Here is a 17,194-nt window from a genome sequence, read left to right as displayed (position 1 = left end):
CCTCCAACCTCAATCAGTCGTCAGATGCAGGTCCTCCTAGGAGGGTATGACTTTGGGTAAGGTTGCTGTCTAGGTCAGTAGTCTCAAAGGGGCTGTCAGTTGAAGGCTGTGTGCCAAAAGCCCTCGCAGCAGCTAGGGAATCAAGGCAGTACATTTTTATGTCTGTCCATCCATTATCAACCCCTTTATCCAGCTGAAAAAGCAGGCACAAACACTTTAATAGGGGCTTCTCTGGTGACTCAGATAGTAAACAAACTGCCTGCAATGCAAGAGACCCAGTACATTTCTGTGTCTGTCCATCCATCGTCAACCCATTTATCCAGATAGAGAAACTGAGGTGCAAACAATTTAGCTAACACTCAATCAGCTCAGACAGTGAGTGGTCAAACAAGGATCAAACCCTGACAGTCCACTGGGAGCCTGTGTTCCTGTTCAGTACTGTTACTCTTGACTGAGGCATACTCAATGATAGCAGTGGAAGTAGCCCTCCACATGCCCTAATAATGATGTGAAATCCTAACCTGGGAGAGAACGTGACTTCAGTCTTGCCTGCGTGGAGATTCACCTTTGTCAACTATGAATCGCTGTGATCAGGAATGGAAAAGACACACTGTCCGGTGTGGTACATGCAGAAAAACGTTGATACACGCCCTTACCCAGCATTATGCCAGACACCGTGAAGGATATAAAGGTTTACGAGAAGCTTAGGATTTAGGCAAAAGGATAAACCAGACACACGAAGTAATTATTGGGAAAAAAATCCTAGAACAGTAGAAAGTAAGTAGCAGGTGATTGCTAAGTTGGATAATGGTAAAACAGGCAAAGGGCAAGCAAACCTTTAACAAGACAGTCCTCTGCTGTTACAAACTTCCACCCCCTTAACACTGATGACTGTGGGCCCTGGAATGCAAGATCATGATAAAGTATAACCTAAGTGTAAGAGGCACTTGATGTACAAGGATTGCGAAGGGCCCACAAACCTGAGTTCAAGTAAGTTTCCAGATTTTGATGAGACCTCCTTTTTTCTGCCACTATACAGCCTTGAACTTGACATTACCCTGTATGATGAAAGACATTTTAACTCCAGAGTGATTAAAGACATTTTAATTCTAAGTTTTTAGCCACTTATCCTTCATATGGGTGAGAGCACTTAAAAACTGAACAACAGGAGAATACTGTGGTTTACTTTACTGGTATTATCAGTAGGATTTCCTTTATAGGAACGTTTATTTTTTATTATTTCTTTCATTCCAGAACTGCTTAATGAGTACCATCAACACTGAGGTAGTAGTTTAGCACATGGTTTGGCAGACAGATGTGGTTTGAATTACAGCCCTGCTACTCACCATATCTGCGTCAAAGTACTTCTTTAATTGTTAGTTTCTTCATATGAAAAAGTGGGACTAAAACAGTTCTTGTCTAGTAGCATCGTGGGAAGGACTAAATAATTCATGTAAGGTGCCTAGAACATATTAAATGAACAGTGAAATTATTTTTTACCACTAACAACAACAGTAGGAGGCATTTGGCCCAAATACTATACCGGGTGCTGGAGCTTCAACAATGACAAGAAAGACAAACATTCCCTGCCTTTCCAGGTCAGACAGGTAAGATAAGCAGACAAACAAGGTATTAACCACTAGGATAAGAAAAATAGCGAGTTTTATAGAAATATGTTGCACTGGCAAGGAGAGGGAAGTTAAGGTCCAGAAAGATTTCTTGGAAGAAAACATATCATCAGATCCTTCAAAAATATTATTTGCTGTATATTATTTGGTTCTGGACTAGAAAGTAAGTTACATGAGGGCAGGGATTTTGCACGTTGTGTTTGATTTTGTAATATCAAGCCCTTAATGTGGTGCCTGACACATAAGAGGCATTCATATAGCTGGTGGTGAATGAGAGAACAAAGCCACTCCTAAGGTGATAAGTAGGAGTTTTCCAGATGAGGAAGACAGGAAAGGTATTCCAGACAAATGCAGGAATGTGCAAGAAGTCACAAGAGGGAGTGAAAGCACAGTGAACGGGAGGAACTAAGACACAACCAGGTGAGATGTGTGTGGATATGGATACCATAAGAGATGAGGCTGAGAAGAGGCCAAATCAAGTAGGGTCTTGGAAGCTGTGCTAAGGAATCTGCACTTGATGCTCAAGAGCAATGGGAAACCAACAAAGATTTTAATCAAAAAAAGAGTATAATCAGTGTGTGTTTCTTAGAGTTCATTGTTTATTCTGTCAATACACTAATAACTCAAATTTGAAGGAAAAAAATAGACACCACACATAAGCATCAGTTCAGTTCAGTTCAGTTCCTCAGTCGTGTGTGACTCTTTGCAACCCCATAGACTGCAGCACACTAGGCTTCCCTGTCCATCACCAACTCCCGGAGCTTGCTCAAACTCATGTCCATTGAGTCAGTGATGCCATCCAACCGTCTCATCCACTGTCGTCCCTTTCTCTTCCTGCCTTCAATCTTTCCCAGCATCAAGGTCTTTTCAAATGAGTCGGTTCTTCACATCAGGTGGCCAAAGTATTGGAGTTTCAGCTTCAGCATCAGGACTTCCAGTGAATATTCAGGACTGATTTCCTTTAGGATTGGCTGGTTTGATCTCCTTGCAGTCCAAGGGACTCTCAAGAGTCTTCTCCAACATCACAGTTCAAAAGCATCAATTCTTCAGCACTCACTTTTCTTCATGGTCTAACTTTCACATCCATACATGACTACACATAAGCATAAGTAGAGGGGGAAAAAAAGTCACCTGTAATCTTACCACTCAGAGATAACCACCGTTTGACTCTAAATAAAAAGCAACCTGTCGCGGTTATCTACTGCTGTGTGAGAAACCACCACAAAAACTAGTGGCGTAAAATAACGAGTCTGTGGGTTAACTGGGATCAGTTGGGTGGTTCCTCCACTTCCTGTGACTTAGCTGAAGATGCTCACATAAGCTGCTGAGCTGAAACATTCCAAGATGGCCTCTCATTGCCAAGAGCCTCTCTCTGCGTGAGCTCTGACATTCAGTAACCCAACCTGCTTCTTTGCAGCTCAGTGGCTGGCTTCTAAGAAAAATAAAAGGGAAGCTCTTGAAGCCTAGGCTTGCACATGCATTGAACTTCTTCTACTGCACATTAGTAAAGGTAAAGCCAGGCACAAGGTTGGCTGAAGTTCAAGGGGAACGGACTCCAGCATTGATGTGAAGAGAACCATGTCTGCACAGGGATGAGAGGACTCATTGGCTATTGGGAAGCTATCTACCCCACATCCAATTTGCTAATCACAAAGTCAGTAAATCTGTGGACTGTTTCTGGTACAAATAATTAGAGAAACTCAGTTCAAAAGGGACAAATGCAAAACACATGGTTTGGCCATATAATAATCTGATAAGTGGGTTGCTTAAATAAACTTGACACTTGGCACGCATGCAAGGGGAAGTGGGAGGCAGGGGAGAACATCATATTATTTAGAATCCAGTGTGCATGTACATCGGAGAAGGCAATGGCACCCCACTCCCATACTCTTGCCTGGAGAATCCCAGGGAAGGGAGAGCCTGGTGGGCTGCCGTCTATGGGGTCACACAGAGTCGGACACAACTGAAGTGACTTAGCAGCAGCAGCAGCAGCAATGCATATACATGGTCAGTCGAGTCCGTCATGTCCAACTCTTTGCAACCCTATGAACTATAGCCCACCAAGCTACTCTGTCCATGGGATTCTCCAAGCAAGAACATTGCAGTGGGTTGCCATGCCCTCCTCCAGGGGATCTTCCCGACCCAAGGATTCAATCTGGGTCTCTTGCATTGCAGGCAGATTCTTTACTGGGGAAGCCCAGTGAAAGAAACTGAAGGAAAATGGCAGATCCTAGACCAAGAAAATGGTTAAAATTGTTGTGATAAATATTCTGGAACCAATGCCTCTGTACTTAACCTGAATATTAACTCTTTTGAGTGTAACAGGTGAATGAAACATGTTATTTGTCCAATCTGGCTTCCCTAGGGTCAGATGGGTGGCAACCACAGGATCAGGGAGAGCCACAGTTCAGCACCATTCACTGACGGAAGCAGTGAAGTATGTGCACCACATCCTGGGAAATAATAGAATCGAAACCTGAAAGGCTAAATCTCTTACCAAATCAAGGGGCAAGGATGAGACCAAAATGGCAGCCTTTTCCTCACCTCTGCTGTGAATGGGTCAGGAGACTTGATTTTCAATTTTATTCCTATTATGGGAAGCCACCTTGTTGAGTGGACCAAGAAGGGCTTAATCACGCTCTTGACCTTGTCTGTGAGCATACTTGATAAAGCCTACAAAGGACAGTGCCTCTCAAGTCCCACTTTGATTCTTCATCCCATCACCTTCATCACTTCTTGGATTTCTGCAGGACTCCTGAGTGGTCTCTTCCTGCTCCACTCCATCTCCCACACAGCTGCCAGTTACTTCTTTTTAATACATATTTTGTAGCTCTAGGAAATGGCAAGGAAAAAAAAAAAGACCAGAGAGAGATGCGATGTTCTGATTAGGAAAAGACTTCTATGTCACAACATGGACTTTACCCTAATTGAGAGGTAGTTTTTCAGGACAAATTTGCGTATTTGCATAAGATTTGCATATTTAAAAGGATATCAAGGCAGCGAGGGAACCAGAAGAAAGCCTTGAGTCTGACAGATCAATAAGATACGGTAGTATTCCTGCTGATAAAGAGTACAGGTCTGAACCAAGCTAGAGGAAGAATAGTGGCAACAGTAGATACACAGTATAAATAAATGGTGGCCTCCATGCAGGAGGCAAGAGGAAACAAGGGGTCAAAAAACCAAAACATTTTACAGAAGCAGCATTGTAACTCAATGAAGACTTTAAAAAAAATCTTAAAGTAGAATATATTGTCTACTACTTGCCAAAATTACTTGGCAAGAGGTTGAGGGTTACAGAGATTCTCCACCAGGAGGGTAGGAAACCATTTCCCTGTCTCCAGGGGAGAAGAAGTATTACAAGACAACCATATTCAGTACATCTCATTTTCTAACTAAAGAAAACAAAAGCCTACATACCAAACCAGCTGAAGACCCCATGCAAAAAAACAAAAACAAAAATCTACTACTTGCTTATCAAGCCTAAAGCTTGGAAAAGAGATCAGAAGAGCCAGAAGCTGCCTAGGTCCAGAGTTGACACCCCTGGTGTGCATGTTCACCAAGTGACCTTCTGAAGACAATCTGGCTTGGCTGCAGAAGACTGTACACACCTGCCAACCTGAGCGTTCTGGTCTCCTTGGTATCTGTTGGCTTCACTAGAAACTAACAGGCATTCAGGCTAATATGTCACTCTTTCATTTAATATGAGTTCAGCCCAGAGAGGTCAACTCTCCAATGACAGATGCAGTATCTCCAAGGCTCAGGGCCAAACTGCGGTGAGGAAACACTACCTGAGGGACTTGTAGTAACCAAGGGAGAGGGCTCTTCCCGTAGGCACTCCCGGCTTACCTCAAGCCTCCTCACTGAAATACAGCATGCACTTTTTCACCAGAGTTAAAAATTAAAATGTGACTGCAAACACGGAGTAGCATTTGTTAATATTTTTATTTTGAGTTGTAATCTATTACTTCAAAAAGATTCACTTCAAAAGACATCCAATGGATGTTGATTTACCAGTAAAAAAGTCAGTCATCACTATGAGTTATAATACAGGATACACAATAAATTATATTTACATGCAATGACTAGACTATCACACACACGGTAAAAAAATACAGTATTTTATGTACATTTTTAAAGATTTACACTTTCATATACAGTTTATAAACTTTAAAAAAGTTCTCTGTACAAAATCTCATGTGTACAGAGTTTATAAATCCCTTTTCTTATGGCTGTACCACCACACAAATATGCTTAAAACTATAATACTACAAACACTTAGGTTTCTTTTTTACAGTTCATATTCTTGGCACCCATACACAATACCATTATTTTTGAAATGTGAATTACAAAGGAAATAAAACATAATCATGCAGACTTCTCTAAGAGAAGAAAATGAGATAAAATGTGCTACGAGATCAACATTTACCCATTCCATAGTTACCTAGTTCTGTTCAACCTGCTGCACTGCTTTCATACAAGTACATGCAAAACGAGCAGATTGTGGAGTGCTTTAAAAACATTAAAATAATACTATAGTCTGACAATACTTAAGCATTGGGAATGCAACTATCCAACTACTCTAGTCTGCTGCTTACTTCTGCTTTGGCAGAAACCTCAAAGAAATGAAGATACTACACACTAAAATCACAGAAATGTCAATATTCTAACTCCTACTAAATTTCTAAAGTCTGCATCAGAGAGTACATTGATCATTTAAAAGACAAAAACAACCGAAAAGGTGTTTGACAATTAAGAGTATATTCTCTGCTCTGAGAATGGGGGGGAGGGAGAGACCTAAGAGAAACCGTTAAAGGATCAGCCATCGTGCCTGCTAAGGCAGCACTTCCACACTCCCAATCTGTTTCCATAAAGACACCTGAAAGCTTTATAAAAAGTGGACGCTACACTACTCATCTTTTAAAAATCATCTTGAAAAGTAGTAAATTGAAGGTATCAGCACCTTCCCTCCTCCCCCAAGTAGCTAAAGATCAATGAGAAAAATAAAGTGCCAATGTCTAAAGTATTGTTATTATTTAAGAGGCACGAACCCATTTGATGGCTTAGGATTAAATATGAAAATAGGCCATATCTGATCTGAATAATTGACAGAAGGTAGGTATTCCAGAGTCGATGCAATTCCTGCCTGGATGGGGGTGGACCAGGAAGCTACCTACTCCATTTATTGCTTTGAAACCTGTACACACACTTAAAACTCGGGCCCAGGACAATGAGATTTCTAAGACGGAAAGCACAGTGTCTGTGCCACTTTGAAGCTGAAGAAGAACGTGCACTCTTGATCCCTGTGAGGGGAGCTGCTGAGGCTCTCTTCTCCACAACTCATGTCTTCACAAGAGTCCTCGCTGAAAGGAAAAACAAAGAAGAGAACCCCGTTATTTAAAACACACTCAAATGTCACACAGGCAAAATTAAACTGCTGAACAAGTAGTTCTAGTCTCAGGATTTTTACATTCAAAATTTAAGCACTACAGAGACGAAATTTAACTTAGAAGGCCTTCCTAAAGGGAAGTCTATTGTAATCTCCTTAGAAAATACAGATTCGCTTAAGGGGTTTAAACTAATTACCTCTTGCCAAACTAATATTCTTTTACCAAGTAATACTAACTAGAATTCGAAAGTATTTTAAGCATTTTAAATCCAATGAAAAGTGAAGTGAAAGTATTAAGCTGCTCAGTTGTGTCTGACTCTTTGCGACCCCCTGGATTGTAGCCTGCCAGGCTCCTCTGTCCATGGAATTCTCCAGGCAAGAATACTGGAGGGGGTAGCCATTCCCTTCTTCAGGGGATCTTCCCAACCCAGGGATCAAACCCAGGTCTCCTCTACTGCAGGCACATTCTCTACCATTTGAGCCACCAGGGAAGCCCTTAAATCCAATAAATACAGACTAATGACAAAGTCCCATCACATGTCTTTCTCGCATCAATAATCTCATAACTGATCTTCTCAAATATCAAACCAAGAGACCAAGAAGCTATTAAAATGGTACTTCTGGTCTTTTCTCCCTACAGCATGAAATGCTCAAATTTAATAAAATTAAGTTCACTTTACTAACAAAAATACATGCTGAACAAGACAAAGGCATCTGACAAAACTAAAAATATCCTCAGAACTCGGCTGCATCAGTGATGGCAGTTCCCTTTAGTTTCCAGTCATTTAACCCACAGCCTCTTCCCACAGTACCATTTTAGGAATTCATACTAATGTTAAAAGCCCAGAATGCTATTTGCTTGTTTTCTAACTAAACTGAATTTCAAAGAGCAAGGGAGATGGGAAACAATCAGTTTTTAATAAGGGAGGAATGAAATAAGTCAGAGAACAACAAATACAGTATGATGTCACCTATATGTAGAATCTAAAAACAAAAAACAGAACTCACAGATGCAGAGAACAGATGGGTGGCTGCCGGGGGTGAGGGGAGAGGGTGGTAGCTGATGATGGCCAAAAGGTACATGCTTTCAGTTACAAGCCCTGGGGAGGTAAGGATGTATAGGATACTGGTTTCTGTTGTTTTTTCATAAAGTTGGGGTGAGGGGGTAGGATGGTGTACACTTCCCAACTACTACCTATAAAAACTATTTCTGGTTAATTTTCTCAACCAAAGAAATGATGCCATAGAGGTGCGGGCTGTGATATACAAAAATCAGTCTTAGTCTGGGGAAGTCTAATTAGTCAAGGAACCTGCTTACCTTTCACTTTCATCAAAACACCCCCCCTCTGGTATTGTTGGCAGCTCAGGAACACTGTAATAGCTGTTGTGGAGGTTCTGGGCTGTGCGCCTTGAAACGATCCAAACCAGCTTCTTAAGATCTGGTTTGCAACATTCAGGAGAAGAATATTCGGCTAGGCATTTAGAAACTAACTCCCTCCAGTAAACAAACTCGGAGTCATTCACCTGAAAAAAAAAAAAAATTTAACTGAAGAGGTTATGACAGTGGTTCCCAAACCTTGCTATAACTTGGACTTACTCCATGATTCTTAAAAAATACTGTGCCTGGCTCCCACCCCCTGATACTTTTACTTAATTGGTATGGGGGGGGGGGGGGATGTCAGCCAAGATTTTTTTAAAGCTCCCCAGATGATTCTTATATGCAGTCAAAATTTGGTAACCACTGCTTCATGCGAGGAGCACCACAGGTATAAATACTTCCAGAGGATTCGGCCTATTTTAAGAAAACACACTGCTTATAAACAACAGGTCTGTTAATACACCAATTATCAAGTATATTCTTTGATAGTCACAATGCAAAGGAATTTAACAGAATTTAGGTTTCTGTAACATAGCTTTAACTGGACTGCTAAAATATGCATTTACATTAAAATACCAGATATATGTGAAAGGAGAAGTTGGAAATACAAGAGAAGAGGAATTTCCCCAGACAGGCACAGTTCCTCCACCACTGGGGAGTGCCCCAATTTATTTCAAGGAATCAATTTTCACTGAAGATTGTTTCCAAATAATAATACTATAAAAGGTTTAGATCCAAATTAATAAATTCGTCACTAAAATAGCAGCTGGAAGTCAGCTGTTAAAATGCTTCACGCTGCATGTACCTGACCACAAACGGATGAGGATTTTGTGTCATCTTGGCTTCCATTTCCACCGAATCCAGCCACATCTTAATCCCCTTGCAACGTGGCTTCTATCTTTCTCCCGACGTCACCTCCTACATCCCAACTAAGCTCCTTCAATTCTCATTACACTGAGCCTCTCACCAAAATTCAATACTCTTGACCACTTCCTTCTTGAAAACCTCTTTCCCACCTGAATGCTTGTACTTGTGTACTTCACATTCCTTCACTTGGATCCTAACAGGGAAACTGCCAATACTGAAAACGCAGAGTTTTAACTGACCCCTAAGCAAGGGACTCTTGAGGTTTCAACTAATATTCCTCATGAGAAATTCCTAATCTCAATCTCCAACTATAATTTAGACTGGCAAGAATCTGCTAGACACCTACCTATCGGGCAGGTATGAAAGAAAGTGAAGTCACTCAGTCGTGTCTGACTCTTTGCGACTCCATGGACTGTAGCCTACCAGGCTCCTTTGTCCATGGGATTTTCCAAGCAATAGTCCTGGAGTGGATTGCCATTTCCTTCTCCAAGTACCTAAAATCATACTCCTTTGACATTAACTTCTTTGAAATTTCCCTCAATGATGCCAGTATTTGCTACACCGTTAGGCCCACATCTTGGTCGTCCATGACTCCTTATTTCCATGCTTGGCCTCTAAAAACTAGAGTTAGATGCCCTTATTCCTGCTTGTGATTAGCACCTAGACATTCTATCTACAAACCTACCCTGAACTGATTCCCAAACTTTCAGTGTCTAAGATTCTTTTTGGTACAGCCAGGCTCCCAGTCGTCATGCCTCTCATGGTCTAGCTTACTTCTCTGCTAACCAAACTTTCAAGTACATCCTCTGTTTAGAGACACAGACCCTGCCTTGTGTTCAGTTCCATATTTCTCCAACCAGACCACCAGTTGAAGAAAAAGGACTGTGATTGTTTGGTTTACACCTCTTTCTGATTGAAAAAACTTATTAGGCTGGCCCGACAAAGCAGTTCAAAAGCAAAAACGCAGTTGATGTTATTTTGGTAATGCTACTATGGGACAATGTCTCAGTCCTACCGATGTACTGGGATGCTGTTGGTGTATTTACTGAGTTAACTTCTTAGTACGCATTCTAGAACAACGTGTGCAGGACAATACAGACCACTGTACTACCAACTGGCAAGAAGACGAGGGAAGGGATGTCTGAATACAGAAAGCGGCTAGGCTAAGTGATCAGATTCCGCTCCAGCTTAACACTGTCTGAGTTGAAGCTGCATTTGGAGAAGAACATCAACACTTAAGATACAAAGAAAAAATGAATAAAAGTTAAGAGCCCCATAAAGTGTTAATAATGATTAAGTCACCACAGAAAAAATAAAACACCAGGAAGAAAGCTGCTATAAAGAACAAGTTCTGAAGATACTTAATTTACCTTGGAATGTTTTTTAACAAGCAGGAGAATTTCCAACAATTCAATGGATTTCAAAGTTTCTACTTCCAAATTGAGAAGGCACAAAGCTAGTATGGATGGCTACAAGAAAAAAAAGAAAAATAAATATTTTTTAATTCAAAATAGAAACTGAGATATGTATAAGTAAGAAATTGACTTACTTTTGCTTTTGAAAAGGTAAGTCGGCAGCAGCAAGCTTTCAGCTGAGCTTCTAATTTATCAAGGCTCAGTATTTCTTTCCTATACAATGAAAAAGAAAGAATAAAATGTTTATTAAACTGGAAGGTATAAAAATATTCACTGGCATTCTAATTCTTTACTTACAGCAAAGCTAAAGTACAAAATTTTCATTTTTAATCCCACTGACCTTTCTGAAGTATGACAAAGTACGATAGTATGGTATAAGTGCAAAAAGTTTAAGGCAGTAGTAGCTTCGAATTCATAGTGCAATTTTTCTGAAATTATTTTTTCCATCCGCTTTATGTCAGAAGCAGTACATTTACATTGGCTAATCCGGATCACGTCATGAGTAGATGGAATATTGCATTCTTCTTCAACTATTCTAGCAGCCAGCAAAAAACAACAGACTCCAATGCAAGACAAATGCTTAGGTTTCACCTGAAAAACAAGGAACAAAAGGTTTCTTCCAACAATTGTCACTTTAACTTCGCAAAGCGGACACTTAAAATACCGTAATGAGCCCCTACTCTTAAGACAGAACATGATCAAACTGCTTCCTTGTATTTACCCTTACATAAAATTAAACTTAACTGTTTTTACATTTTAAGCTGTCTTAACCTCCCTTTAAAAAACAGAAAAAACATTTTGAGCATTTAATTTAAACATGGCTTAAAAAAAAATTAATGCAAATTCAAAAGCTAGGTTTCTAAATACACTGTATTTCTAACTTACAAAACTCATAATAGTACAATCTCCCCCAAAATAAATTAAGCCTAACACCAAGAAAATATACTTCTTTGAATATAAAAGTAACATAGTCATCTTTTTATCTTCTTATCTATTTAAGAATCATCCTATGCCTCAATGCAAATTTGCCCCCAAGAGAGCTACTGCATCAGATGTGCAGAGTGGAGCAGATGTAAAAGCTGCCATGGACAGATGGCTGCCCTTTTCTTTTCAGTGCCCTGAAAATTGACCCAGCAGCTGACAAGAATCCTACTGGTAGAAGAATAACATTTTTCTAACAGTTACTGATCGATGTTTTTTTAAATTTATTTTTAAGTGAAGTATAGTTGAATTACAATGTTATATATATATTACTGCTATTCAGCAAAGTAACTCCGTCAGTATACACACATACATACGAACATACATTCTTTTTCATATTATTTCCCATTCTGGTTCATCACAGGATATAGAGTTCCCTGTGCTACACAGCAGGGCCTCGTCATTCATCCATTTTGTAGACACCACTTTGCACCCGCGAATTCCAAACTCCCAATCCAAGCCTCCCCCGCCCCTCTGGCACCCCCCAGTCTATTCTCTTTGTCCTTCGTTCTGTTTCTGTTTCATAGACAGGTTCATCTGTGTCATATTTTAGACTCCACAAATAAGTGAAATCTTATGAGTCGCTGGTAACTGTTAATAAGACTGTGGCTCCCTTCTTTGAAAAGGTTTCTCATAGGGAAGGCACTAGGTCACCTTTAACATACTGCTATACTGCTATTTGGCATGTTTCAGGTGTTTAAAAATACCTAGGCTTAACAGAAACATACTGGGAAATGAAAATATGAAAATCTTATTTTGAGAGCTGTGTAGATACAAAACACCCCAAAAAAAGTAGTTTTCATTGTGTCACATCTTCAAAGAAAAGTTATGTAGGAGATACATCAAAACCTAAGATACAACAATACACTGACTTTTGTAGTCTCTTAATCTGAACTAAAGATCACAACTCTGATCATTAAAAATGCTTATATATAATAACAAATACATTCATTTACCAAATAGTTACAGAATCCTTTATGCTAGGTATTGTGCTGGGCACCGGTTATTAAAAAATGAAGTTGTGTTTACAAAAATGATTAAATACCTTCATAAGAGCCAAGAATCTGTCTAGAATATTGACAGCCAAGACAAAAGTTTCAGTGCAAGATCCAAAAAAGTTGGTCAAACTCCTCAAATCTTCGACTTTGGCATTTCTCAATCTTGGACACAAAGTGTTATCCGTCTGCAATAAAAACCAAGAGCCAAAGTTTATGCCCTAACTAAAATGGGTAATACACACAGATTCAAAGAAGGTAATTGTTTCACTTAATCTTCAAGAATATGGGGGGCAGAGTGCCATCACTGAATCAAAGTGCTGCAGTTTTTCAGACAGAAAATGTGTATACATCACCAATTTTTAAAAATATACATCACATAATTGGGCAAATCACACAAAAAACATATATACATCATCAGACATTCAGCAACTCAATATACTTCTGGAAGCCACACTTCCAGAGGGTTACATCAAACAGAATCCAATTCCCTTGTAATGGACACATAGAAGGTTCCTTGTTTCCTTTTATTAAAAAAAGAAAAACCACTTAGGAGTCTACAATACAGAAGTATTGCATAGGCAGAGGGTATTTCCACAAATGACCTGCTCAATTTCCAGGGACTCTCCCACTCAGAAGCCGGAGACTCGGGGTGTCACTTCTGAAGACACACTTCCCTAGAGTTAGTATCGCTCTCGTTCTTGCTAAGAAACAAAACCAATGACCCGGTATTAAGATTTATCGTAATATTCTAGGAAGATCGATTTTGGTCTTAAGAAACTTTGCAGCCTTTAATCCAGACTCAACTAAAATAAAAAAATAAATATGTGTCTGTGTGTGTATATATATATACACTCACATGTATTTTTAAAGTCACCTCCCCAAGCCCCGTTAGCGGCTGCCGCAAGATATCTTTCCTGGGAACTTACCTCCGGGGTAGCCTCGATCAAGCTCAGCCCTTTTTCTCGAGGCTGGAATCTCTGTTCCTGCTCTAGGTAGAGGTTCAACAATCCGAAGAGCTGGACACCTTCGCGACCGGCCAAGTACTCTGCTCCCAAATCCTTCATCTGCAGCAAAGACACCACACACACACAGTTCAGTGTATCCTGGGGTTGGCCGGGGTAAGCGAGGGAGAGCACAAAAGAGCAGGGGTTAATACCTCCAGCGAGGGGCGCACCAGCACACCCCGGCGAGAAGCGGGTGAGGGGACGAGTCACGTCCAGCCGAACCCGGCGGAATCCTCCCCCGCGGCCAGGGAGGTGTGCAAGGGGGAGGGGCCGTGGGCACGTCCGCCGGCCAGCGCAGGGTCAGGCCGGCCAGCCCTGGTCTCCCGGCCGTTTCACAAGCAGGAAACTGTACCCGGGGCTGCGGTGTCCGAACGGCCCGCCCCACCTGAAGTCGTGGGGCCAGGGGCTTCTGCCCAGTGGACCGCACCCGGGATTCCGAGAGCAGCGGATCCCTGGGGTAGGGGCTTTGCACAATGCGGGGGGATGGGGAAAGAAAGTCTCGCGACTGAACAAAGAACCGGAGGGAGGAGACTCCCAAGCCCCGCCCCTCCCGCGGAGCCCGGCTCCAGAAGCCCCTCTCGCAGGAGTCCAGCCCCTAAACCTTCCCCATGAGCATCGACTGCGCCTCCTCGGAACAAAACCGGAGTGCCGGAGACCTCGGTTCCAGAAAGCGCTGGCGGCGCGGCTCAGCCGATCGGGGTCCGGGGGAGGGCAGAAAATCCAGCCCGTCCCGTGCCCAGACAACACCTGTCCATGCCCGATTCCGCAACTGTGCGGAGACGAGGAGCTGTCAATCCAAAATCCACCCCAATGAGCCCCCTGTGACAAAATGGGGGGGGGGGGGGGCGCACCAAAGAACTGCCTCCAGCTTCCTTGACACTGCACGCATCCCATCAGCATCTCTCCGCCCCCGGGTGCCCACTGCCCCAGGGCTGAGGGGCAGGACGGGAACTGCTCCCCAGGCTGAGGGGTGGCCACTCTGACATCAGTCCCCGCAGCTCCGACCAAGAACAAAGAAACTCTGCAATCCCGGTTGGGCCCACTCACCGTGCTGGAGCCGCGCCTCCACCGGCCCGCGGTGTCACGGTCGGAGGGGACTGGGTGCGGCGGGGGCGTCCGGACCAGTCTCCGAGGTCAGAGACCTGCCGCCTCAGCGGTCCCCCCGGACCGGCATCCGACCCTTCCCACCCCCTGCCACCGGCGCTTGTGGCCTCACAGCCCCGGCTTCATCCTGCTGCCCGCGCGCCCACCCTCCTGCTGGGGCGCTGCACCGGCCCCTTTAGCCCAGGCCGACTGCGGGCTCCACCGCCGCCACCGCCACCGCTGCGGATGCCGAAGCAAACCCCTTGTTTTTGTTTTGAGTTTCCGACGCCCCCAAGGGGGTGGGGCATGTGACTCCCCGCGGAGGGATCCGCCGCTGTCGCAGCAGACTTGGAAAAAGAGTCCCGCCCCTAAGCGTCTGTCTCCAGTCAGCTTTGTGGCTTCCTCGACTCGCTATGGCTTTACCGAACCAATCCTCCCTCTCGGTTCCAGGGCGCAAGATGGAATCTGGGCACCGACTTTATTCGTCGATTGATCCCAAAAAGGAAAGAGAGGGAGTGTTAGGAGCGAGGGGCGGAAGGAGATAGGTTGTGACCGCATCGCACCTTTTAAAGGTCCCCGATTTGTTTTGTTTTCGCTGTTTTGAAAAGTCCGCCCAAAGTAGCCAGTTCCCTGATTGGATACTGGTGGGGCGAGCAGAATGCTGAAGCTCCGATTCAATCTCGAGTCTCGATTGGCTAACTGATTAGCCCTTGGGCCCTCTGATTGGTTGTTACCGTATCTTGCGCCTCTCTCTGCCTTGGGGGCCTTAGTAACTCTGAGGTCTGGATTGCGCATGCCTGAGTGGACCACTTGAGAGGAATTACTGACCTACCCTCGGGTCTGCGCATTCCTTCCCGCATTTCCCTCAAGCCCCTCGCCTGCACCGGTCTGCGGAGAATCTCACGTTGGGCTCTCACCTCCCCGTAGAGCTGAAACAGCTAGCCTTTGTGACAACCTCTTCCACCACGGGAGGATTTTTCTCCGTTCCTTCTTTGTTTTGTCCTTCAGGTCCATTTTGCATCAGTCAAATTATTGTAAAAATTTTCAGTATTTACTAGTAAAATGCTATCATCTTTGATTTAAAGTTTTCCTACCAAAAGGAAAAAAAAAGATTTGTAAAACACGATTGGCAAAAAGAGTTGTTGAAACAGGGTGATGCATACAAGAGGGTTTGTTATTCTAGTCTTTATATTTATGTGTACCTTGAAATTTTCCTGTAATAAAAATAAATATTCAGTGAAAGGACTTAAAAAGTTACCTGTGCACACTGATGGTGGCAGGCAATTGTCTTAATAATAGCACACCTCCTGAGGTTGTACTGTTGTTTTAATGAAGACTTGGAGAGGCTTCTTGGTCCTTGGTCACCTGTAAATTATCATTTATTGTCCATTATAATTAGACTTGTTACTAAGACGAGACACTTCTCTTAAGGCGGGGCAAAAAGCAAAGCAAAGAATGCCTTAGGCCGGAGAAACTTTCACACGGAATATCTCTGAGAGATGTTAAGATGCTCCCCTCCAACGTTTATAGTTACTTTCTTTACCTTCTCTTGCTTCCTCCCTGGCCATCTGCTCAACAGGCAAATCAGTAAATAGCACATTCTCTTGTTCTACTCTAAATAATAATCAATTGGCCCCTAGGAAGTTATTTTTCTGCCCTTCTGTATGTTTTCTGTGAATTGTTTGGTTATTTGTAAAATATGGGAAGGCATGTGACAGATTTCACAACAGCTTGCTCTTTTTTCCAGAGCAGCTAAGGAATTTTAGAAATAGATTCCTTTGCATATAAACCAGGGCTAGACATAGCAGCACAGAGCAGCTGCGGGGAGGCCAGCTCCAAGAACTAATCCTGCTATTTCAGAGTTGTGACTTTGTTCACGGTTTTGGAAAATTAATACAATTACATTAAGAGACTGCTTGTGATTAGCAGTTTCCATAATTTTATTCAGTGTGTGTTTGATCTATAAGACTGAAAACAACTTTTGTCTGATATAAACTTGCTGGAAATCTATGCTGAAAAACATAAAAGAATGCATGTAACTAACATGGAAAATAGAACTAAGATTAGAATTACATATATATACATGATAGCTTGTTTTACAGTGTACAAGGAGACTCAGCAAACAGTTCAGAGAGACATAAAAGAGCCGAATGGAAAACATGCACCATGAAAAAGGAGAGTATGCTCTCCTTGAACATGATGGAGATTGTGGACTTTTCTTCAAGTAGAAGGGCAAAGATAGAAGAGGAACATAAAATATAGAATAAGTGATATGAAGCAGGAAATGTAAATCTTCTATGTGGTAGAAGACTTTTTAAATAATAGAGAAGATATAAGACAAAAAGGAAGAGATGGAGATATTGACCTTTGCCTACATCACTGTTACAAAGGTGTACAAAATGTATAGAAACAGTATAGACAATGTATACTATTTATAATTGTGGTTTTATGTGT

The 17,194-nt window shown here is 42.3% G+C and overlaps 1 protein-coding gene across 2 annotated transcripts; it reads right to left on the bottom strand.

Moving 5' to 3' along the window:
- Positions 1 to 5,551: 5,551 nt before the first annotated feature.
- CCNG2 (cyclin G2) lies at positions 5,552 to 15,017 on the bottom strand. Of its 2 annotated transcripts, none has more exons than XM_027544837.1 (8): positions 14,705 to 15,017; positions 13,580 to 13,717; positions 12,701 to 12,838; positions 11,015 to 11,265; positions 10,809 to 10,887; positions 10,630 to 10,728; positions 8,333 to 8,538; positions 5,552 to 6,988 (listed from the first exon to the last, which is right to left on the bottom strand). In XM_027544837.1, the coding sequence occupies exons 2-8, from the start codon at positions 13,715 to 13,717 to the stop codon at positions 6,865 to 6,867; spliced, it is 1,035 nt and encodes a 344-aa protein (XP_027400638.1). In that variant the 5' UTR covers positions 14,705 to 15,017; the 3' UTR covers positions 5,552 to 6,864. The 2 variants fall into 2 exon arrangements, with proteins under 2 accessions (XP_027400638.1, XP_027400639.1); XM_027544838.1 differs by lacking the exon at positions 14,705 to 15,017 and adding an exon at positions 13,810 to 13,898.
- Positions 15,018 to 17,194: the final 2,177 nt, after the last annotated feature.

The sequence above is a fragment of the Bos indicus x Bos taurus genome, chromosome 6 (assembly GCF_003369695.1).
Source record: "Bos indicus x Bos taurus breed Angus x Brahman F1 hybrid chromosome 6, Bos_hybrid_MaternalHap_v2.0, whole genome shotgun sequence".
NCBI classification, from domain to species: Eukaryota; Metazoa; Chordata; class Mammalia; order Artiodactyla; family Bovidae; genus Bos; species Bos indicus x Bos taurus.
This window is presented reverse-complemented; position numbering and strand designations above follow the sequence as displayed.

Bases quoted from the DNA above. Each gene is read 5' to 3' on its own strand.
- CCNG2 (XM_027544837.1), bottom strand. From the start codon at position 13,717: ATGAAGGATTTGGGAGCAGAGTACTTGGCCGGTCGCGAAGGTGTCCAG. The intron at 11,266-12,700 runs GTATTTAATCAT...CTTGTTTTTCAG, and splicing joins GATTCTTGGCTCTTATGAAG to GTGAAACCTAAGCATTTGTC. The intron at 10,729-10,808 runs GTAAGTCAATTT...TTTTTCTTGTAG, and splicing joins TTACCTTTTCAAAAGCAAAA to CCATCCATACTAGCTTTGTG.